Genomic DNA, 25,576 nt, shown 5'->3' with positions numbered 1-25,576 from the left:
CCGGCACTAGCCGCCGCGGAGCTCCCCAAGAGGCGAGGGAGCCCTTCGGCGGGGGAGGTTGGAGGCCTGATGCCGCCGGCCTCGCGGAGCCTTTCGGCGTTGTCCATACTGATGAGCTGGGCTGACACAGGAAGGCAGAGCAAAGGAGGGGCAGAGGAGGCGCGGAGGCAGGCGGCAGAGCCGCGCACCCGGCTTTGACGTCGCCCGGCTGCGGCTAGCAGCTCGCGCTCTCAGCACGTAGCGCACAACGTGACCACACACAGCCTTCCTCCCCGGCAGCCCAGCAGCCCGGCAGCCCGGCAGCCGGTCCGCCTGCGCTCCGCGCTAGCCGCTTCGCCCTCCTCCTCTTCCTCCTTCTCCTTTTCCTCCTCCCTCCTTTCGCCTCCGCGGCGCGCATCTCCGCGCACACCCAGGGATCCCGGCCGGCGTCTAGCCCCGGCCCCCAGCAGCCCAGCCAGGGCACCTCTGCCGCAGCAGCGGCCCGAGCGGACGCCACGCAGCCGGGTGCCCTCCGCAGGCGGCCGCTCCCGCGTTCACCTCTGGATGCCACCACTACGTTAGCTCAAGCGGGGAACCCCTTCTGCGACTCCCTCCTCTAAACTCCCGCCTGTCCCGACCGCCCCCATCCCCTCCACCTGGCGGGGGCGGCGCGGAAGCGAAGAGGACGCGCGCAGTGCCGGTGGGCACGCGTAGACGTGTGCGGATCGGGTATTTGCTTGGCATTCTCCCTCTCTTGCAAGTGGCGGTGCCTGGACTCTGCTTTCGGCTCCGGGAATTGGTGCGGCCGGCCAGAGCACCTCTACGCTGGCGGGGCGCTAAAGGCTATTTTGGAGACCAGTGGCGGTGGCGGCGGCGGCAGTGGCTGGTGTGCCCAAGCGAGCTCCAGACGCACACTCCGCTCCCTGTTGGACCCTTTCCTCCTCCTTCTTCCCTCTCCTCCCTTCCCTCTTCCCCACCCCCGTTCCCCTAGTCCCACTCCTCCTCTTCCTCCTCCTCCTCTTCCTCCTCTCCCCGTTCGGCGATGCGAGTCTGTATCGTGTAACAGGATTGGCGTTGCAATGGCAACTGATGGAATGGGGGAAGGCAAGACAGCAGGGCTGGGGGCTTCGGACTGCGGGCGGGCGGGCCGCTGTCGCCGCTTGACGCCCCTCCGGGGACCTTCGCGAGTTACTTTGTAAAGGCGAACCCAGGCAAGAGAGCCCTGCTCGGTGTCCCGGGTCAGAGGCCACTTCCTGCTCCTCGGCTGTCCAAGCCAGGCTCCCACCGCGCGGCACCCCCGGCCCCCTGCCCGCGCCCGCCGCCAGCCCAGCGCGCCGCCGCCGCCGCCGCTGCGGAGACTCGAGCCCGCTTCCCTGAAGAACACTTCGCCTCGCAGCTCCCCTTTCCATCACCGCCCCCTGCTCCTCCCCGGCGTCTGCGATTTTCCCAGGCACCCGGTGTGAGTGCGGCGTGCGTGTGAGTGTGTCAGGGTTTTGTGTTGTGGGAGAGTGTGTGAGTGTGTGTGAGTGTGTGTGTGCATGAGTGTCTGGAGTGCGGGGCTCCTGCGCTCCGCTCGCGGCCGCCGCCGGGGAAGGACAGACGGACGGCGCTTCCTCCTTCGGCGAGCGGTTCCCGGGCACCTCGGCTCGGCCCGGGCGCGAGTGGAGCGCGCCTGGCTGGCCGCCGGCCTCCGGAAGGTCCCGCTGCGTCCCCCCTGGGCTGGATATGTTCATGTTCACGTGAAGATGGATTTACTGTACGGTCTCGTGTGGCTGCTGACAGTCCTCCTGGAGGGGATCTCTGGCCAAGGAGTGTACGGTGAGTGGAATCGCGACGCTATCGTGACCTTGTGATTCTTAGGCAAGATAGGCTGGTGAGCGAAAATGCACGACTCGCGCCGTTCTGGGGCCCCTCCCGGCGTGGCATTTGATTTACACTTCATCACGTTATTGGGAGCGATAAGGAGGCAGCGAGCGCGCTGCGGATTGGGCTGCGAGCCGCTCCCCCGGCGCCTGGGCTCCGGCTCGGAGTTGGGTCTAGCCGGCAGCAACGCACTCGTGCGAACGAGTGGCTTTGCACTTGATTTATCCCCGCGGGGAATCCGAGCTCCAGCAGTCTTTGATTTAATAATGGTTTGGCTCCTTGCATGCCACGGTGTCGGTGCCGCGGTTTCCCCCCACCCCTCCAGGGAAGCTTCCAGTGTGACCCCGTGAGTCTCCCCACCCCTCTCCGCCCCACGCCGCCTCCTCCTCTCCACCTTTTCCTTTTTCTGTGAATGCCTACATGCCTTGATTTTCCGGCTCAGGAAGTGGGGTGACAGTTGAGTTGCGTTCTGCACCAGCCGTTGCCATGAGCACTGACTTGGGGAGGGGAAAATAGCAGACAAGATTCTCGGTGCCAGACACAATTAAGGGACATGTTTGTGTGAATGGATGAACAAATGCATGAATGAACGGACTGCTAAGTCCGCGCGTTTGGGTTCCAGGGCAGGACACCAGCTCGCTGCAGCGGGAACACAATCTCATCTGCCTTCTGGAAAACCCAGATTTAGGTTTAGGAACTAGAGAAGGGCAAGCTTGTTAATTAGGAGGTTTTGAAGTCCTCAAAAGCAAATTCAGGTTCTTTTGCCTGTCAGCAGTTGGCACCCTTAGCTTTCGGGATTGAAACACACACATGCACACACACACACACACACACACACACACACACACACACACACACACACACACACATATATATCCAGGTCATGTTTATAGTGGACTAAAATGTAAGTCTTTTCTTGGGACAAGCAGGTGGTGCCCAAAAAATAACTTCCGTGTTTTTGAGGTCTGGTGGGAGGTTAGAGGTGCACCCCTTGAGAGGACATCAAGCCAAGACCCACCCACAGCCAATCCCACCCCTCGCCCCTGAGTTAGTGTCCGCAGAATGTGTGCTGAAAATCCAGGCCACTTGCCCTTGGTTTCACTTAGGTGTTTGGACTCTGGTGCTGCAGGACTAAGTCAATGGCTGACCCAGAGCAAAAAGGAATGAATATTTGTGGAAGTGTCAGAGCTTTCCCTGCAGACCCTAGAACTGACTGCGAAGTGGACACAGGTGCCAGTGAATCCTGAGTCCTCAAACTCTCTGGGAACGGAGTGCACAGTGGGTGGGTGTTTGGGGATGAATGCCACAGACCCAGCCTTTACTCTGTCCACTGTGTTCTGTCCAGGGCTGAACAGTGCTGAGGTGAGCTCTGGTACCCACTGCACTCCATCTGCTCCTCCCCTTTCCTGTGTTTCTAGCTCCCTTCTTGGCTTCCAAGAAACCTTCACTTTTTCCCATCTCTAAGGATCGGATGTCCCCTCTCCCAACCCCTCCTTCCCAAATGAAAGACAACTATCTGGTGGTGGTGGTGGCTGTGGTAAGGGGGGGAAGTGTGTATGAGAGAGATGCTGAGTCTCCTGGCAGACCTCAAGGTTTGACTGAGAACAGGAGGTGGGGCCTGAAAAGAGTAGGAATTAACTTAGTGCTTTTGTGACTATCCTGGACCCCGGTGCCCTCTGAACGGCTGAGAAAAATGGGGATTCTAGCGATGGTGGAATGCTGGAGATAAAGCCTTCTCAAAGGGCTGTTCCTTAGGATGGGAGAGTCTGAATTCTTCTCATCCCATGCCCAACTCTGTGTTCCTCTCTCATTGATTCAGATCATCTTAGCTAAAAGGAATTTTTTGTTCTGGTGTGTTTTTCAGATTTGTGTATATGCATGTGTGAAGGTATGTGTGTGTGACGGGGTGATGAGAAGTGAGAAAGGTTGGGGAAATGGGGAGACAGTGGGACATGCTGAAAACTATCTAGATCGGAAGGGCATGGTTCCATTTTCCTGTCACTTTTTGTCATTCAGATTATTTGTCCTGGCAAGTCTCAGATTGGGTAGTGGAAAAGGGTAAGATCTGGTAGTGAAGACAAATAGGAAACAATAGCATTAAAATAATTCTGTGTTTATGTCTGTTAACAATAAACAAGGAGGCAGTTCCACTACTGAGCTGATGATTGTGATGAAGGTGGGGGTCTTTTTCATTTAGTTTTGTTTTTATATTGATGTGGTTATTACTCATGTAGCTAGGAATAGAATTGCTTTTGTGTGAAAAATATTAATCAGTATTCCTGGCCATTATAAATGTCACAGCTATGAGATGGGTTAAAAATTATATATTACTTTTCAGATATGTGTTACCTGTCACAGAAGTTAGGTTCTCAAAGGAGATTAGGCCCCTAGTCTTCAGCATTAGCATCGTCCTGGAACTTGTTTGAAGTGCACGTTTTCGGGCCCCTCTGAGACTTTCTAAATTAGGAACTCAGAGTGTAGGGCCCAGTGGTTTGTGTATATCACCTCAAGTGATGATTACAGTGGACACTGAAGTTGAGAAACACTGACATAGACTTACAGTTTCATTGCTTTGATTTTGTAAATAATGAACTTTCTTAACCTAAAGTAGTTTTATTTTCATTTGTGGAAGCATTTATAAGGAAGAGAACATTTTAAAAATTTATTTAAAAAAGGAATCAATTGTAAAGGACATAGACATAAGATTTAGTGTAAGGTTAAAAAGTGTGTTTTGAACATTTTATATGAATAACTTTGAGAATGATTAATTTAAAAGGCAGGGTTATTATAAACAGAAGCTTCAAAAGCCTAGATAGGAACTTTGCTAGCATAAAAATCTGTCTTCCTTTATTTGCCTATATTTGCTACATGTAAAGCCATTCATACTACACACAAACTAATATTTCTCAATAGTGTTTTCTAGTAGCGTGGTTCAAGAGGAAACACAAATGATTTTCTAGGTTACTCAAGCAAAAATCACTTCATTGTAGCCTAAAATTGTTTACATGATTTAGAACTGTGTTATTATAAACTTTATTCCCTGGAATAGCTAGGGTATCCCTTTTCTTCTCTACTTCCTCACTGAAAAACTCTGAGCATGAAATTCAGATTCTATTTTCTAGTGAATTGAGAATATTTGTTGTAACGCATGGATAATTTTCTCTCAAGTATTTTAATCTTCTTCCTGTTATGCCCAATCTGTTTGACAACCATGTGCAATACTTAAGTATAAAAGTTTCTGCTATAGACCTAGGAACTTACTGTCATTTATCTTGGAATATTGCTTAGCAAACTAACTGCACAATAGCTAAGATTTATATATGGTATCAGAGTTGGATGACGGAGATTATCTATTAACTGCCTACCTTCCACCACCAATTCCGTCCTATAAATTTTTTTGTAAGTGTCCTATAAACTTTTTTGTTTGTACTTTATATTTTTTTACATTTTTGATATCAGATATAACATTACAGTAATATGGATTATTTGAAAATATTTCTGAAGGAAAGATTGCAAGAAAACCTCTTCGTAATAGAATAGCACAAAAAAAAATCGTATGAGCTAACCATGGCAATTTTAATGGATAATACCCACTTGACATATATATATGGCAATATGAATCTGTGTATTTAAAAATTTTTACTTTGTTAAGCTATAGATTTTTGCTTAGTGGATTTTAAAAAGCTATTTATATTAAAATAATTCTCCCAATTACTCTTGGAATGTTAAAGTTTTGTTTGAATTTTCCTTTTAGCTTCATTAAACACCACTGGATAACAAAAAGTCATTAAATGAACTGGTATCTGGTTTTCATATTATTAATTTTGTTGCACTCACATTTCATTAGATTTAGGATAACTGATTGACATGGCCTTAAGAATTGGAATGTAAAACCTAGCTATCTGTATGCTTATTGAAATACCTAGAGCTAAGTGATCCAACACATTTTCTTAGTTTTGAAAGTTTTCTTTGTAAGTCGTTCTATGGTAGTAAGTCATTTGGGTTAACTGTTTTTTTAGAGATCCTACTGATAATGACATCATATCAAAAATTGTATCTCCTGTAAACTTATCAGCTGACTTGCTAAAGAAAGAAAAATTATTCTGTTGAATTCTGTAATTTTGCTTCTCGTCATCATGCCTTTAATTGCTAAGAAAGTTATTAAACATTATGAATGCATCAGCACAGACAAATCCCCACTACAAACAAAAAACAAAATACAATTCCAAGTCTGAATAGTTTTATTGGGAACCAAATCAAAAGATGATTTGGAGTCCTGAAATGGTTAATTCACTGTCCAAAAGTAGCTTTCAGAGTGCATTAAAAGTAATAAATAGAGTAAGCTTAAGAAACATGTGAGTATGACAAATTAGCAAGCTATATTAACTCAATTCAGGTAATATCAGTAAATCCCATACAATTTAAGAATGACACCCCAGGCAGTAGCTGGAGAGAAATGGCTTGGTGGAATTAAGAACAAGGGCATAAGTGATACGAGGCGGCTCTGGAAGATATTTCAGACGGTAGTTTAGTGGGTTGAATTTGGATGGATAGGAAGGAATAAAAATGACATGGACGGTCGGTTGGCCATTACATTCAGTTTCAGGATGTTGCCATTCTTATAGCAAAGTACGTGATCTCAGCGTATGTTGATTATGATTTTTGTTCAGATTGGGTTTGGAGAGGCCCTGTGATGAGATACTGCCTTTGACTAAACCATATTTAGGGTGTTAGTCTGTAGGAAAAGAGGAAGAGATTATTTTAATAAATGCTGTTTAAAAATCAATGTGAAGCTCTATTATATAGCATCAGCTCAAACCTGTTTCTCCTCTTCTCACTCCATTGTCCCTACAAACTCATGCACATTTTTATATTGTCATCACCTTGGCCACGATCACGAAAGAAAAGTGACTGGACTGTTCGTTGTATCTTGGGATCATTTTTGCCCATTCAAAAATTGTCCTTGTTGGTCATATTACTGAGATTTCACACGCAAAATGGGCAGATTATTTTATATAGTGTTACTTGCTCTTGTCCTATATTTCCCTGGGAAAGCCCCTAAGTGGATTAATAAATATTTTAGATTGAGCAGGTTGAGCCTAACTTATTTTACAATGAATAAGTCAGTTAGGGTGCCAGAGTTTAGACAATTAAGAGGCAGAGATAAAAGTTTAGAGATGAAATAATTCTGGTGAATAGATGTCACAAGAGAAATTCTAGGAAGGCATTTTTCAAGATCTTGATTTCTTTGCTTAATTTTATTATCTTTGGTTATGCTTCTTTATACTTATATTTTACCAATATTTTTATTTTTGTTTTATAGTTGTAAAACACCTTAAACCCTGCTGGAGAAGAAGGGTACAAATAAACTTTTCTGAAAGGAAGTGCTCTGTATTTTTTTAAAACTTACTATTTTAATGTAACTGCAGTAGGGCTCATGGGGATGGGATTAGAGCATAAGCCTGTGAATTCAATTATATTTTATTAAGACATTGTCAGGAACCATGGTTTGGGGTTGTATTCCAGGTATAGAGGTGATTCATCACTCATATTCTCTGACTTGGTCCCCATGCTTTGAGAAGAGTCTTGCAAGGGTTGGGCTCCAGGTTTGTAATCTGCGAAGGCAACAGCAAACAGCCAGATACAACATCCTACTCTGGGAACTGAGCTCGAGAGCTTGTGCTCTTTGGTAGCTCAGATTAACTAAGGGAATGTGCTGTCATCTCAGTTAAACAAGAGGAGGTCTTCCTTAGGCTCCCTTTTGGCTGTTTTGGAAGGATATGCAAAGTATATTGCATACATTGGAAGTATGAATAGAGTGAACATTTTTAGTTTCTTTGTAATTGACAGTAACTTAATGGTCCCACAAAATAACTTTTGTTTCTTTGCTTTAGTGACTGTGAGTGTAAACACTATATTACTTAGAGCAAACAATAAAATATTGCATTCATAGAAAACTATATCCTATCTTTATTTTCAAATCCAATTAACAGTCTTTTGGCCCTGTAAAATCATAAAGCTGGAAGTGAGAAGAGACTTTAAGATATCATTAAATCATCTCACTAATTCAAGACACAGTGATTTTTACCATTATATCAGGCAAATGGAGGTCCTACATTGTTTGTGAAACTTGTTTTCTCCAGGGTTCAGTCGTATTCATTAGATGGATTTGTTTTTCACAAACTACTAAAATCTCTTATTAAAATAATCTGTTATTAAAATAATGGGGCATGTACTTTGTTATTTCCATTTTATATCAGTGCAATTCCATTTTCTTTTCTAACTATACCACCTTGCACTGATCCCATTTCAGCTTTTCTGTATCAGTTTCTTGCTACTTTTCCAAGACACTATGCCATTTCTAATCTTACATTTTTAAACACTATTTCTTTTCCTGTTGATTTCATTGATTGACTTGAGTAAGATCTACGCTTTCTGTTTCAACATCCAAATCATATATTCTCTAGGAATTACAGAATAGGATTCCAACTATTATAAACACATTTTTGGCTATTACACATTTACTACAAAGTTATTTAAATACATACTATGGTATGATGAAAGGCATTAGAAATTATGATGTAACTTACTCTTTCTGTCTCTACAACTTTGCATAAACAGGAACCTCAGTTTCCTGCTGTTCCTGCTCAAGTCTATATTAAGGACTGTTGTGTGGCTGATATTTGGGGTCATATATATGACATGTGTCAGTATCTTCAAGCAGTATATTTTTTGTCTTGTTTTGTTGTAATGTGAATGGTGGAAATAAAAATAATCAAGTGATCCTGTAGAAGGGGAAACATGTCTTCCTGAAAGAGGAAGGGTTTGTTCACAGCTAGGCGTCTCAAAGTCTTAATGGACAGCACAAAAGGCAGCTGAGATCTGAAGGAGGTGAGTAGGAAGTAAAGGCTTTTAGAAAAATGTATCTACCCTTTAAATAATGGCCGAACAGCAAAAGCATATATTTTTATCTGAAGCCACTAGAACTTTGTTGTAGTGCATCAGAGTGAAAAGAAAAATGTCTGCTGCCTGCCCGAAGAAAGACCATCTTGAGGGAGATTTTTCTGGTGTCCTGAAAGGAAAGGGTGAAGGGATAAAGGGCTCTTAATAGGGCCTGTGGTCACTCTGAACCAGATTATTCTTCTTGCTGATGAATTGTGGGATTTGGGAACACAAGGAAAAGTTGGGTACAGATTGAGCATTGGAGCATTCTGTCTTTTACTCCTGAGTGTAAGTGAGTTGGGTGTTTGCCTCACCTCTGCTGGACTCTTTACTAGGAAGGCTAGAAAATACTAGAGGAAGATGTGCTACTTTTCAGAAGTGGTGACCAGTGAGAATTCCCCACACAAACTCCAGGCTGATTTAAGTTCATTTCTCATAACTTCAGTCAACTAATTAATGTGTAACTACTGTGGATGATGCATGTAGCTATGTAGTAAGGTCTGTAAAATCAAAGAGGTTATGCATTAATCCAGGAGATAAAAACAAATAGAAAAACAAATAAAATAAGGCTATGAGAAATACACAAATGTATGTACCTAGACCAGAGAGAGGAATTACATTTCCTATTGTGGTTGGAGAAAACTTGAAAAAGCTTGTAACAGGTAAGACTTGAAAGTGGGTTGACATAATATAGATAAAGAAGGAAGAAGGGGCATTTCTATAGCGTGGATTCTAGGTGGAGGAATAGTGGTGCAGAAAGAAAAGTAGTCCTGGAATGGGTATGTAATAAAGCCTCAGGAATTTCTTTAAAGTTTACCCCAACTAGAAAGATGTATCTGTCCTTTAACCTATGTGATCATACAATTCTATTGTATGATACTGTGGAACTTGCTCAGATATATACGTCCATCAAGATTCTGAAGTGGTGTGTGTTAAATGTGCGAAGCTAACTGACCATTTCTTCAGAAGATAGGACAGTTATCTTTAAAGTTCCTGTGGGGGCAACTCCTCTTGGAGGTAAACTCAAAGACTTTTTAAAGTCTTTTTAGAGTGTTAAAAAGAAGTGCTGTTTAGCAGCAGCAGACTATGGGTCCAGAATGACTTAAAAAATCATTTTGTTCTTTACGCATGTACAGCCACTGAGATGAAGGCATTGCCCTTGTGAAAAGAGAGGTATATGCTTTCATTATTGTTTTTTATTATTGTGCCATGCAGCGTGATGTAGTTGAAAACTGTTGGGTAACTTGGGCTTTCTTCTTGTTCAGCTGCTGCTTTACTGTGTTACCTCAGGCAAAATTCTTAATCTCTATCCCTCAGTTTCCACATCTAATAAACTCTTAGGAGAGTGTGCTGATGAATAGGAGAAATGTAGATATTAGCAAGAATAAGAAAGTACGGCTGCCTTTTTTTTTTTTTTTTTTTTTTTTTTTGAGGCAGAGTCTCGCTCTGTTGCCCAGGCTGGAGTGCAGTGGTATGATCTTGGCTCACTGCAAGCTCCACCTCCCGAGTTCACGCCATTCTCCTGCCTCAGCCTCCCGAGTTCCTGGGACTACAGGTGCCCACCACCACGCCTGGCTAATTTGTTTTGTTTTGTTTTGTTTGTATTTTTTCAGTAGAGATGGGGTTTCACCGTGTTAGCCAGGATGGTCTCGATCTCCTGACCTCGTGATCCGCCCGCCTTGGCCTCCCAAAGTGCTGGGATTACAGGCGTGAGCCACCGCGCCCGGCCTGCATTTTTATATCTGGAGTAGAAGCGGGAAGGGAGCATGGAGAGTTTCCCTTCTGTTGTTAAAAATTTGCACTTAGATGCTCTAGCAATTGAACCTCATAATAGGACTGTCATTTAGTTTTTAGAGCAGAATAAGAAGCTAGGAGGTAACAGAGACCAAGTAATTTTTTTCTGGAAAAATATGTTCTGATTGTGTCAGTCTAGTGGAAAATGACAGAAATTGAGTATTTTTAAACACTGTATTATAAATATGTGCATGAAAATGTGATTTGATGTTGTATTTCGATGCATGTGTAGTTTATATTGTTCCTTATGCTGGTCTTCCTTTCTCAATCCACATAACCCAGGAGTTTCTCCTTCTTCTCCTTAATGGTGGTGGTTAGCAAGGAGCTGGCATCCCCCACTCATTTAAGGGCTCCAGAGAACATTAGTGCATCCTGAACCTTATGGTCATGGGTAAATTCATGCTTATATAAATCTGTAAGTGTGTTCAAATACGTGTATCTATCTTGTTTTTGAATCAAGGAGCAAGAATATTCTTAATATTCTTCATTTCAATACTAATTGAAAAATAGGAGTATATAAAAGTCAGCCATCCCATTGGAAAAAAGTAACCTAGGGATATATTTATAAGAATACTTATAATTGGTAGTTAATACATAAAAACAGAAATTGAAGATAAACCATTAAATGGGGTCATCACACAATTACTGTGTAACATCTTCTAGTTTTGATCCAGAAGTAACCAGAATTGGTGTTTCCCACCCAATCACCTAATCATTTAAAACATCTTTAAATTAGAATTAACTGAAAAGGCTGAGTGGGACTTTACTCACCATTAAACTGTAACAGCCACATACCTAAGAAAGCATTTTATACATGATGCATTTTCGTTTTCTTTGGCAAACACTTTCTATTTTTGGAAGGTGGAAGGTAGTTCACCTCCATATTCTCTATTCATATAATTAACTAGATGGCTGTAATTGTTTAATTCAATTATTCTTCTCCATGTCTGAGTATTAACTCAATATTAGTCGAGTATATTGGTCGAGTATCTCTCTAACCAAATAGAAGGCAGTCTTTACTCAGGACTGTGAAAGACAACAAAAATTGTTAGTTGAGAAGATTTTTCCCATTATGTGAAATGAGCAGTATTGACTTTGCTAAACAAATCACCTTAAGCAAAGACACACAGTACTCTGTAATATGGACAGATATAACTCCCGAGTATTTCACAGTTGTCCGTCTAACTTGGTATCTTAGAATGAGTGAAGTTATTATCAAGAGTTGGCATAGTTAATGTTTTTATTTCAGTTCTGAACTTGTTCCTTGTTTTTCATGGGTTACTCTACATCGTTGTTGTGATTCTGTCTCATCCTTTGAGTAACTTACATTTTTCATTTGGTTCATGTTTCACACTGGTTTGTACCACCTGTGCAACAGAGATGCTATATTCATTTTGGAGTTTTAGGTCTTAGTCCCAATCAATCAAAGCTCAACCTTTGACTAATTTTTTTTCCTCCTTTGTTGTGCATAGATTCATCTACATATAGTTGTCTAAGGAAGTGCAACGCTTTTCCATTATGACCATTCCCTACAATATTATAAACTACATAATGACATCATTACTGTGAAAATCGGGGTTTAGAAACCTCCCAGTCTTTCCCCAAGACAAGAATAACTCCCAGTGGACTGCAGCCTGAAATAATCTGTCTTGTTTCTCAGAGACTGCTTCTTCTCTGATTATTTCCTGTGCCTCACTATCAAACATCCCTCCAATTGCAGCAGCTGGGGTGGAAAGTGTCCTTCTTCTTGCTTCCTGTGATTTTGCAGCTGAACTCTATGATCATTATGTCTTTTTGATTAATATTTCAAAAAGTATTTAAGTTTTTTATTTTCTGTCGTTTAATTTGTTAATGCCTTAACTCTCTAAGCTTACTTATGCAAAGAAGTACTTTGACACCCTTATGTTTAACCACCTCTCCTCTTCCAGAGAGAGCTAAAGAAGATACACACACACACAGGCACATGTGCATGTGCATACACACACATTCATAATACAAATATATATTTGTATATAGAGTATTGGCATGTATACTATAAAAATACATACTACATGTTCAAATAGAAATCTATTAACTATGTTAAGAGTATATAAGAGTGTGTGTGTGTATTCAACAATGCTTGGAATAGTAGCTAAATTTTATTTAGGCTAATCCCAAGAAACTGGGTGTTTTTCCCACTTCTCTTGCAAAGCTAACTCTAATTCAGTATTGGCAGCAGAGTATGCAGTCTCTCACCTAATACTCAGTTTGTATTTAAATATTTGTGATACATTCGTGTTTCTATTGTTCATGGGTTTACAAAATTACCTTTAGAAACTGCGATTACTGGCCGAGCGCGGTGGCTCACGCCTGTAATCCCAGCACTTTGAGAGGCCGAGGCAGGCAGATTGGCTGAAGTCGGGAGCTCGAGACCAGCCTGCCCAATATGGCGAAACCCCGTCTCTACTAAAAATACAAAAAAATAGCTGGGCGTGGTGGCGAGTGCCTGTGATCCCAGCTACTCAGGAGTCTGAGGCAGGAGAATTGCTTGAACCCGAGAGGCGGAGGTTGCGCCACTATACTCCATCCTGGGCGACAAGAGCGAAACCCTGTCTCAAAAAAAAAAAAAAGAAAAAAAAGAAACTCCAATGAGTTCTGTTTTTTGCAGTTGACAAAAGAGAAGTATTTCTTAGCTGCCTAACAGCAATGCGTGTGCAGTTTATTTCACCTGCATTACAATAATGTATATATTTGAAGCTTAGCATCACTTGCATATTCAGAAGACCATCCCTGCCGTTCTACTAATCAGGCCTTTAAGTTGTATTTTCTTTTTTATAAGTGAGCTTTTAGTGCACCAGCATGTCTATATTCATGTCTGGATTCTAAAATACATGCACAAACAAAACTTAAGCAACTTGGATTATCTTTCATCTTTTTTCACCTATAATTGAAAATAATTAAAGATGAGATATAGTATTTTTTCATAACATAATTGCCATTTATCAAGTGCCTACTGTATGCCACACCTTGTATTAGAAGTTTTATACACATTATGCCATACTCTAATCTTTGTATGCAATAGATACAAAATCTGAAATTTATGAAGTTTAAATAACCACCATATAGTTACTGGTGGCGGAATTTGGAATCAAATATGAAATGTATGTAAAAATAAATACTTGTATACATATTTATTTATATTATTAAAATTATATTCAGATGGGTGTGCTTATACTTTAATGAAATCATCAAAGTTAGGTAGCTCACGTTGGGCTATTCCTGAAAATTATCTCAAGCAGTATATACTTGAAATGCAGCTTGGGTAATACATTTTAGCTTGTCACATGAGAAGTATATATAGGTAGCTAATGTCAGCACTTTATACCATACAGTTTTATTTCTTAGGAAAGAAAGATGTGATTTATAATTCTTTTTTCTTTTCAGTATTGAAATGCCCATATTGAGGACTCTCTCTCATATAATTTATTTTTGGAATGATATGATATTTTAAGCTTATTCATAATTGGTAACCTCTAAAAATGAAGAAATGGTTCTACTACATATTCTGCAGAAGTAGTTATATTCCTCCATGTACAATAGTAGGTATGTGCTTATAAAAAATAACCGCTGTCAGGTGTACTACTTTATTTCTCCCTAGGCTGATTAACAATCACTGGCCTTGGAAAGACTGATAGTTAAATGTCATATTTGGCCTAATTTTGTTGAGTTGCCTCTGGGTATTGCTTGGGCATTTTTCACACAGAGTTAATTGAGGAGACTCTATCAGCGGATTTCTTTTCTTGAAAATCTTGTGTGTTCAAGAGGACAGTTGATTGCGAGCTCTGCCCTTCTCTTAGCTGACAGTGAGTTCCTCAAACCTCAAAGCTTACAAATTAGTGCAGTTTAGTGATTTGTTTTAGGCTTTTAGCTACAGTATTTGCCACTATAAAAGTCATTTTTCCTATGCTTTTTGAATGCTGTTATTGTGTCCTATAGTATAACCCTGTATCATTGTGGCTATTGTGTGATTGATACAGAAACTGCTTCAATAGGAAACCATTTCAAGAGAGAACAGGAAAGGTATTATATTCAGCTGTAGCGCCATGCATTTCTAAGCAGCTGATGTTTTCTTTAACTGATAAACATCCCCCCTCAAATTTTCAGAGGCAATTGAGTCTTTAGAACTTTAACTCTTAATTCAGCCTGGCTGCAAGAGCACTGCCCTGAAATTCATTATACATTCACATTTTACAATTGGGAATTCATTAATTCTGTAGCATAACTGTTGTTATTGTATTTCAAAGCCAGATTTCTTCTTAAAAAAAAAAAAAAAAGCATGGAGAAGCACTGATTTTGTGAATTCCTTCTTTAAATGATGACTTCCTAATATCTGACCAAATACTTGAAACTAATGGGATGTGACTTTTTGCACACTGGAAATAGTGCTAATGTTAAATGGTGGAGCCGTCATGCATTTTGTAACCAAAAATTTCAAATTAAACTGGAAGCCTTTGTAAAGGGCAGAGTAAAAGATGAGTCAAATCCAAGTTCATAAGAGTTCAATAGATTTCGTGTTTTTACAATTTACACATTTAGTTCTATATTTGGGAGTACTCATAGAATATAGTGCACCTTTTTAAAATCTTTCTCTGCTTCCAATTTTTGCATGTTGTGATATATTAGATGCATGCTCTATTTTGAGTGAGAGTGGGTAGTGACTTCATAATTGAGGTACACGCTTATACACCTAAGATTTAAGTACATCTGTATGTTGTGCTTTATCATTTAATTTTACCAACAATAATTAAATAATATTCATGAAAGGTGGAATAGAGTTTCTTAAATAAAGTAAAAGGTAAAATATCTTATGAACCTAAAAATGCCATTTAAATGTCTTTGGCTGTGACGAAAACTAACTTAGACTTTCTTAAGGTATTTCTAAGTTTGTTCTAAGAATTTTTTTAGCGGCTTAACTATTGACTGCTTCTCATTCATTTTACATAGTTGTCACCCTCTCAACAATTATTATGACATTTCAGAGGTTTTCACAGTATTAATGAAAGACTCAGCATTTCTACGGATGGAAAGTTATTTATAAAGCAAATAATGAAAATAGTAAAGCAGAATTTCAGCCTACTATTGTGCTCTGCTCTGGGGATTAGACTTGAAGTTGCATAGGTAGGAGCAGATGTGTTAGCCTGGTCATAATCTTAGCCTGGAGAAATAGGCCTAGAGAAATAGGAATAAATTTATTGACATAGCAGGGTGATAGGAGGCTTTCATGTCATGAGGATTAATAAAATAGATCAAGGCAGAATGCAGTGTGTGCAAGTCATGGATTGACTTCTCCAGGAAACCAACCCCAAGTGGAAGGTTTACACGAAGAGTAAACTTATTAGAGAGTGATGTTGGGAAGAACAACTGTAAGGGAAGCAGGGAACCTGGGTAGAGCAGAGGGAGAAGGTGAACTCTGATTCACTTGCAGCAGAGTCCTAGGCTGAGTGCATGAGATGCTGTAGAGTTGGGATGGACCTTCAGAGATGTTCCAAATAGAAAAATAATTCTGTCTACTCCCTCTTCTACCAGTCCTTGGATGTGGGTTGCCCCTGGGGCAGAACCACTATATTTGGGTTAGGCAGCTCCCTTTGGTGGAAGGGAAATTCTGGAAGGAACTCAGTTGTGAGCAACCATCGGTTAACACTCTTGGAAGTTGGGAGAGTGGATGTCTTCTTCATGCAGAAGGAGTTCTGGATGTTACATCCCATCTTAGACCACTTGTGTTGCTCATATCTGCTTGCTTATCCTATTTGAGAACTGGACCCTCAGGAGCTGGCCTTTTATCTTAAGGAAACTTACAAAAGAGGATGTTAGTGGGACAAACGTCAGCTCCTACGTCTGGTCTCAGAACCATGTCTGATACTCATCATTCCCCCTTTCTACTACTTCTTCTAGATACCTGTTACCCTCAGCTAGCAATTCTAAAGGACTAGATTGTGAACTTGGCGAAGTGACCTGAAGGACCTAAGATCCTGGTCCCCAAGATCTTCTCAGGTCACAGCTGATGCATTTATTGGTTTTTTTTACCAGAACTGGGTAGGGGAGCATCAACACATACTTATGTGGGTCACTGGGGTGCCAGAGGTCTTCTCCCCTGCTCATGTTACATAACAGCAGCCTTGCCTCCTCCAGACAATCAGGATTTATTATCCCTGCCTGAAAAGTGACTTTGTCCTTTGCCTGCTTGTCTTTTGCATAAGGAACCCAAATAAACAGGTGACAACTGTCACAAGAGTTTGAGACTCTTGCTGTTGTCCCTAAGAAAAGTGTTCCTCCTCTGGGAACCAACACATGTTAGCCATAGAGGCCCTGTAATTCTGGGGACAGGAAGTACAGATACCCTACATATGTTGTGGGAGTGAAGATGACTGAGGACACTACACCGCCTCCTGTTGGCTCTTGGACCTACGTATTCTACCTACTGCTACATATAATAGTCATTATGTGACACAGCTACATATGATATTCATTAATTTAGGACTGTGTCATATCCAGCAAATGTGGGGTCCAGTTCTTTAAGAGCATCATCTCCAAGCTGCTGTATTAATGCTGCTCCTTCAAAAGAGTGTTCTATTAGATGATGTGGCAGAACCAGTAGATTCCATGGTCATTGCAGCACCTTCTTTTCTGTTCAGTGGATCCCTTTGTTTAGTACAATGTTAGGAGAGATCCCCTTTTGGGTATATCACATATTCTGAAACCTCTTATATTGATGTGTTTTATGGGGCACTGTAGGCACAAGGTAAGTGTCAGTTCCAATCAAGATGAATTTCTGATCTTTCATTTGTAAGTGGAGTCCACTGTACTCAATTTCTACCAAATGCCTAGTTAGTTTCCTTGAGGAATGGGGTACATCAGGGTTCCTCCTGCTGGCAGGTTGGACGTTTAACTGCAACATTAGCTAGGTCAACGCTGATGAATGGGAGCTTTTGCTATTCAGTATACGGATAATGTCCATACTTTTCACTATGACTTCTTCCTTTTTGTGTCTATTGATGCAACATTGGAGTAGCAATGGCAAGCTGACTAATGTCAATAAATCAAGTTATTGTGTATTCTGATTCCAATTACTATTGCTCTGTAACAACCCACCCCAACTTTGTGGTGTAAAACACTCCCTTTATTGTATTCGTGGATTCTTTGGGCCAATAATTTATACGAGGGATATTCAGAATGGCTTATCTTTGCCCCATAATTTCTGAGCCCCTACCTGGGAAGACTTGAAGATGGAGGATGACTTGACATCTGGGGGCTGGAATCATCTGCTGGCATCTTCACTAACACATGTGATAGTTAAGACTCTGGCTGATAGCCGGGACTTCGGCTGAATTGGAAGGTGGAACACTTATATGTTACCTCTCCATATGAACTCTCGCATAGTTTGGGTTTTCTTAGAGCATGGTGTCAGGATTCTGAGAGTAAGTATCCTGAAAAGGTACAAAGGATTGCTTCGAATTTTGCCTTGGAAGTTACATGCATCAATTATGTGGCGCTCTATTATTTGAGGCAGAGACAAAAGGTCCACTCAGGTTGAAAGAAAGGGATTATAGATCCCACCTCTTTACACCTCTTTATGGGAATAGTGTTAAGTTTACATTTAATGGAGGACTTGGAGAATTGGAGAAATTGTTGTGGCCTTTTTAAAAGAATACAGTCTGCCACATGCCTCTTGTGTGGTGGATGCTCTCTGGGGGACAATTACATGGTCTACAAAGATGTCTCTACTTTGTACCCACTCCCATAGGAGGTACATTTGCATACCTGTTTTTCTGAGTTATTGTTGCTGATTTTCTGTCACTTAGCTTTGCAGGCCTCCAGCCAACAATCAGCCAAGTTATTCACTGCTGCCAATAAGACTATGTTTATTTTTACTGCAGCCACTTCTCTTCCCATACAACGTGTATGGTCCCTGAAGCTCTACCCCATTGGGAATATTTTCTCTCATTGCACTCTTTGAAGGCACCCATTAGTGGGGCTGCAGGGCAGGTGCAGTACCTTTTTGGTTTATACCACATGTGGAGCTAACTGATCTGTGAACCTGTCTTGAACTTGGTGGTTAGAAAGGACTGCCCATGCAGTCATAGGGATGAGTTGAGGGAAATGAGGCAGTGCAACAGGAAAGATGTAGGGGTTTGCCATTTCTGCATGTAGCTTACTTGGGCTTTCTCTGTCTACTTGTGCTCAGTCCCAGATGTATCAATTTTATTTAATAATGGACTCCTACAGGACCTACTTGATCTTATGACTTGGCTGACAAAACCTAGTTATAATGGACATTTTTGGCACCATGGTCTCTTAATTGCCTATTTTCAGGCATTCTGCCTAAGTAAGTTCCCAGCAGTACACCATAAACTGTTTGTCAAGTGATTTGTAATTCTTTTTTTTTTTTTTTTTTTTTTTTGAGACGGAGTCTCGCTCTGTCACCCAGGCTGGAGTGCAGTGGCCGGATCTCAGCTCACTGCAAGCTCCGCCTCCCGGGTTCACGCCATTCTCCTGCCTCAGCCTCCCGAGTAGCTGGGACTACAGGCGCCTGCCACCTCGCCCGGCTAAGTTTTTGTATTTTTAGTAGAGACGGGGTTTCACTGTGTTAGCCAGGATGGTCTCGATCTCCTGACCTCGTGATCCGCCCGTCTCGGCCTCCCAAAGTGCTGGGATTACAGGCTTGAGCCACCGCGCCCGGCCAAGTGATTTGTAATTCTATATTGCAAATGGTACAGGCTTGCTGAAAAACCTTCAGTGGCTAACATTTTGATTTTCATACAGGGACTTCCTGTAGACTTTACATGTTGCTTGTCACACCGAAGATACTTCTAATATCATGGGGTGTTTGGGGTTATATGGTCTAAGCTTGAGGAATTAATTCTTCAGTTGAACCTGTACCTCCTCCAAGGTCTTTAACTGCCCTAAGCCCCAGTCCAAGCCAGCATCCTTCTGTGGCCCGGGTAAGTAGGTCAGAACAGTATTCCCGGCATGGACTGTGTTCTCTCTTAGATCTAAAGTGTTCTGTTATGGATTGTGCTACCTTCTTATTGATAGGGAAAGTGAGCTAATTTGTTCTTTTTTTGGAAGATTGCCCTTTATTTTGGAATGTGCATCAATTTGTCTTTTTTTTTTTTTGGAAAGATTGTCTTTCCATGACTCAGGCCATAGACTCCTACAACTCACTGAGGAGGTGTCTATTTTCCATCCTCTGAGCACATGTCTTACCCAGACTTCCAAACTACTTGCCACTTTTTGCTTATTTGGTTCTCTTACAGGGTGTCGTTGATATTATATAATGGACCAGGATAATGTTCTTTCTAATATCCAATAAATTCACATTCTTTCAGACTATATTGTGGCAGAGGACAGAAAAGTTATTTTAGTCCTGGGTTAGGATGGAAGGTGCATGCTGTTTTTATGTCCATGTGAATGAGAACTGCTTCTGGTTCACTTTCTTGGTAGAGATGGATAACAGTGTTTTCGCTAGATAATTGCCAGGTACCATGACCTAAAGTTGCATTAATCTGCTGTAGCAAAGATACTGTAACTGGCCAAGCACCGGCGACTCGGGCTTCTACTTGGTTGAATTTGTGTAGTTCAATTCCAGCTTCCAGCATCTATCTGCTTGTTGTATCAACAAGAGTGGTGAATAAAATGGAGGGCACAATGAGTACTATAAAATGTGCCTCCTTTAGATCTTTAAGAGTGGTACTGATATCTTACATTGTTTTTAGAATGCAATACTGTCTTTATCCTAGCAACACTATCACACCATTTTCTGGAGTCCTCACCAGGGTGTTATTAAATCCTGTATCCTGGGAGGGTCCTCCCACATCAAAAATGCCTCCCTTACCCAGCATTATATTCCTTCCCATCTTAATCTAGCATCCTTAGAATCAATTCACCTACATACTCTTCTAGCTTCTGCCAGTACTTATTGGTTAAATCTACCTCATTCAGAGCTTTTTTCTTCTTTTCTCCCTTGGTACTCTTAGCACCTTCATTGCTGGGTTCACTTGTAACTTAACCCTGGTGATGAGTTTGGCTGCCAGTAGGGGAGTTGGGATATATTCTAAGGGGGAAATATACTGTCTTGATAGGTGGAGATCTCTTCATAACTGGCACTCTCAGTTATTCAACTTTATGTTCCATTCTCTGGTGACCCAGCATCTTCAGAATTGGTTCCAAAGTTGTTCTCCTGATTCTACTGGAACATATTGGCTAGGTGCTGTGGCTCTTTTGGACTACTGTCTCTGTGCTCCTTTTGAAGAGTTAACACTTCAGCCAGTTGTGACTTGCCCTTAGTTATTGGCCATATGGCCAGCAGAGGAGGTATTGGAAAATCCTGGGTGAGACTTATGTTCTTTTTCAGGGAAGAGTCATCTTCATTGTCTTCAAGCAGGGGGGAAGCAGGAAGCACTCGTCTCTTAACAGGGAGGAGACTTCTGTAGGCACATAATGTCCATGGGAACCTGATGATCAAGATTATTGACTGCATCAAACCAGATTTTGTTATCTCTAGGCCTCTTTATACTCCTAATTTGCACCCTTACTTTCACGTAGCTAACTTTTTAGGTGAATTCAACCATATCTAGATCTTTGCTCTTATAGTTCTCTATCTGAAGCTAAGGAATTTTTACGCTATTTATAGAGGTGAAATTCTTTTTACTCCCTGGGAAGATCTTTGGCCTTAAATTGATGGTTGTGTTAGTTTTCTTTTGTTTTTGTAACAAATTACCACAAACTTAGTGGTTTTAAGCAATATTAATTCTCTGTGTAGGTCAGAAGCCTGACATGGGTATCGCTGAGCTAAAATCAAGGGTTCAGCAGAGCTGCATTTCTTTTTGAAAGCTCTAAGGGAGAATCCATTTCTTTGCTCTTCCCAACTTCTACAGCCTGCTTATGTGTCTTGGCTCATGGCCTGTTTGTTCTGTTTCCAAAGCTAACAACATCGCATCTCTCTGTGCCTTTCTTCCATAGTCCTGTCTCCCTCTGACTCTCCTCTTCCTCCTCTGTCTTGCACTTTCTGAGACCCTCGAGTACATTGGACCCACCCCGATACTTCAGGATGTCCTCTCTATTTTAAGGACAGCTGATTGACAGTCTTACTTCCGCTTTGTCATGCAGTCTGACATATTCACAGTTTCCGGGAATTAAGATATGGACTTTTTTTGGCGAGGTTTGGTTTGTTTGTTACTGGTTTATTACTGCTTACCACAGTAATACATCAGTGTCATCTTCCCATTTTCCACTGGCTTTCTCAAATGCGTGGGTAGCCTCCAGAGATAACCATCTAATTTTGTAGTCCTTATAATTATTACTTTCCCCAACTCTTCAAGCACCAGCGTCATTGCACATACCTTCCTCTGGTATATTATCCCATTTCACCTAGAGAAGACAGAATTACAGAAAGCTCACGAGCAATCTCAGTCATAGATCTCAGCAAATCTCAAAAAAGAACTATTGCTTCCACAGTATTCCCTGGATGAATGAAATCTATTCTCTTGGAAAAATCATTGCTATTGTCTTGTTCTTATTTCCTGAGTTGTTTGTGTGTGTGTGTATGTTCCATAGAAAATTGATTTTTCTATTTTAGAAGACCTTAACTGTGGCAATTTCACATCTTCTTATGGTGAGAATTATTTCTTGTCCATCTAAGATTCTTATGGGATATTGAAGTTCTCCTGGTATGGCATTCACATCCACCAGTGGCTCCGTGCATTGGTTTTTGGAAGTTAGTGGGATAAAAATGAAGAGAAGATAGTCTGTCAGACAGTGCTTCAGCCTGAATCTGGCTCAGACTTTCAATTACTTCCCTGTGGTGTGGTAAGAATCTGGGCCACACAGGTCAGTTCTTTAGGGATTTTGAAATCCCGATTTCTGACTCTGAGTTATAGTTCTTATTCATTTTTACTTTTTTGAAAAAATTAAAAGTGATATGTTTTCTTTCCACTATTAATTATCAGTTGCTGGATAAATATTTGTGTGTGCCTGAGGGGAGGGGAGCAGCATTGAAATGATCTTTGCAATTTTAAAAATTACTAAAGAGTTATAAGATACTAATTTTTTATGCAATATCCATTTGCCTGGTTTGCTGATGTTTCACAGTACTTGTTTTAACTCAGGAAATAATTATATAATCCCGAAACTTTAATGAAATTTTAATATCATCTTTATAAGTTTGTTACTTGTGAATCAAAGCTTAATTCTGTTTCAACACATGTAACTATTATAACTTGAACAAATTAGTATTTTCAGATAAAGGAAACCTACTTTTTAGTTTTTCCATCACTGGATATAGTCTCATTATATAACATTTAAGAACATTCATTTATTTCTGATACTTTTACTGCTGTTATGTATGTATAGTAAAAGTTCAGGTTTTTCTGTGAATAATTTATAATGGCTATATAAAATTTTGTTCTCAGAAATAATAGATGAGAGGAATATGGGCTGCATATAGGTTTTGTGTAAATAACCTTCTCTATTCCAAAATAATTTCAGATGTTCTGATAGTACTTTATAGCAAAAGAAGATAATAATACCTTCTAGCAGATAAATATATTTGACAGCTAATGCTTCTGTATATCCTTTGCTAGTTCTTCCTCTTCTCCTCAATCACAGGTGATCAAGATCCTTATGTTTCTGGCCTTGTCCCTCTTTCTTTTCTCACCACGCACCCTCTTGCCTTAGGCAGTTTAAATATCATCCCTGTCTGCCAACTTTTAAACTTACATATCAGGTCTTTGTTCTGAGCTCCAGATCTGTATGTGTAACTGCCTCTTTCACATTTTTTCTCAGAGTGCTCAAAGGCATCAACATTATTATGTTAAAAGCTGGACTGTTGGTCTACCCAACTCTTTCTTCTCACCCTACTCCTTCTCATTAAGTCACCCAGGTCCACATATCATTCACCTGAAAGTCATGCTTGACCTTGACCTTTCTGTTTTTATCCCTGAAAGCAGACCATCACCTTTATTTGAGGATCAGTTCTGCCAAATAGATCTCAGATGTACCACTGCCACCACTGTTATCCCCTCCATGTTTCTATTTTGTCTCAGTATTCTCTTCATTAGTCTCCCATTTGCCCTGTGAGTGCCCCTTCCTCATGCTTCATGTACCTCCCTCCATACATCCGTGTATCAAGCCTGTGTGATGGCTAAAAACAACAAAGCAGATTACATCACTCTTCTGCTTTGAAAACCATTCAGTGGTTTCTCATTCCTCTGAAGATAAATTTGCACCTCTACTATCATTCTCACACACTCCAGATATGGCCCTGCCCACTCTGCTGCCTCATCTTGAATTACTTCCCCTTTAAGCATTGTGGTGGAGATACAGTGATTTTTATTTCATCCCACGGAAGCTCTAAGCTCTTTTCTGCCTCAGAGTCTTTGTATGTGCTTATCCATTGCTCCAAAAATGTCTGCCCTGTATTAGAGTTCTTCAGTATTTATGGGTGTACACACACACACACACACACACACACACACACACACACACACACAGAGTCTCCCTTAAGGTCATCTACATGTTCTTAAAAACTGTGACTTTAAGCAAAATGACATATAATGAAACGAATTTTACTATAGGCTAGTTAACATAAATGACAGTCAAGTTCCTGTGGTATATTTTTGGTCACAAACTCATCACCAAATTTCTAAATAAAGACCCAAAAAGCTTCTAATATTAAACATTGAAATAAATGTTAGTTATATAGACTTTTAAGAAATCATAACACCAAGTAAGATAATTATTTACCCAATTTTTGGTGAATCATTGAGTGACTGCAGTCGTAGTGGCAGTGGGTCAAATCAAGGAATCAACATTTGCAAAATGAAAACTGTCACTACCTACCACCATGCAATTCAAAACAAACAATAATAGATATGGTGGGCTTGCTGAGTGCATTCGTGTCACATTGTTTTTTCGTGCATGTGTATGGTTATCATCTGCTTTACAGATTTTTATTTTACAATCATTTGTGTTAATTCATTCATTTATGCATTTTTCCAACCTGCTTATTCCAGTTCAAGGTTGCAGGTGGCCAGACTCTATCTCAGCATCCCAGGGTGCAAGTTGGGAAGCAACCCTGGACGGGTTGCTATTCCATCACAGGGTGCACTCACACGTACCCATACTTACTCATACTGGGACAGTTTAGACACGCCAGTTTGCCTAATGTGCATGTCTTTGGAATTTGAGAGGAAACCGGAGTACCCAGAAAAAACCCATGCAGATATGGAGAACCTCCTCACTCCACACAGGCTGCTGGGAATTGATTTCTTTTTCTCATCAAAAGCATGATGAAAAGATGTTGAAAGAAACAATGTTATTCAAGGACCTGCTACATATATAAAATAAGGAATTGGCTCACATGATTATGGTGGCTGTCAGGTCCCAAGATCTGCAGTTGGCAAGGTGGAGACCCAGGAGAGCTGAGGATGTAGTTCCAGCCTAAAGCCTGGCATGCTTTAGGCCCAAAAAGAAGTGTTTAAGCATGACTCCCAGAGCATGAAAAAACATGATGTCTCAGCTTGAAGGCAGTCAGGCAGGAGGAATTCCCTTTTATTTGGGCAAGGGTCTGCCTTTTGTTCTTTTCAGGCCTTCAGTTGATTGAATGAGGCCCACTCACATTAGAGAGACCGTCCGCTTTAATCAGTCTGCTGATTTAAATGTTAAACTCATCTAAAAGCATCCTCACAGAAACACTTAAAGTTTGACCAAATATCTGGTATCCTATTACCCAGTCAAGTTAGCACATAAAATTAACCATTACATTCTCTTCCTCTCTCCCAATTTTTTTAGCCAAATTCATCCTGGTTTTTCAATATTCAGATTAAAATAGAGTCGCCTCAATAATCACCATCCCCGAAATTTAAATTTAAATCCACTGTTATATCTCCTATAGCATTAGATATTTTCTCTCTGAGTACTTATTATAATTTATTATGCTCTAGATATTTGTGGGCTTTTTTTT

The 25,576-nt window shown here is 41.0% G+C and overlaps 1 protein-coding gene across 7 annotated transcripts in view; it reads left to right on the top strand.

Annotated features, from left to right (window-relative positions):
• The first annotated feature begins 255 nt into the window (after positions 1–255).
• MDGA2 (MAM domain containing glycosylphosphatidylinositol anchor 2) overlaps positions 256–25,576 on the top strand; it is an 841,756-nt gene continuing 816,435 nt past the window's right edge. For all 7 annotated transcript variants that reach the window (XR_006699884.3, XR_010588464.2, XR_012415765.1 and 4 more), the window contains exon 1: positions 256–1,797. Coding sequence is in view for 2 of the 7 variants with exons in the window: in XM_045397536.3 (XP_045253471.1) it covers positions 1,518–1,797 (280 nt within the window). In the remaining 5 variants the exon portion in view is untranslated. The remainder of the gene's footprint in view (positions 1,798–25,576) is intronic.

The sequence above is a fragment of the Macaca fascicularis genome, chromosome 7 (genome assembly GCF_037993035.2).
Source record: "Macaca fascicularis isolate 582-1 chromosome 7, T2T-MFA8v1.1".
NCBI classification, from domain to species: Eukaryota; Metazoa; Chordata; class Mammalia; order Primates; family Cercopithecidae; genus Macaca; species Macaca fascicularis.
Note: the sequence above shows the minus strand (reverse complement) of the source record. Positions and strands in the feature narration are given on the sequence as shown.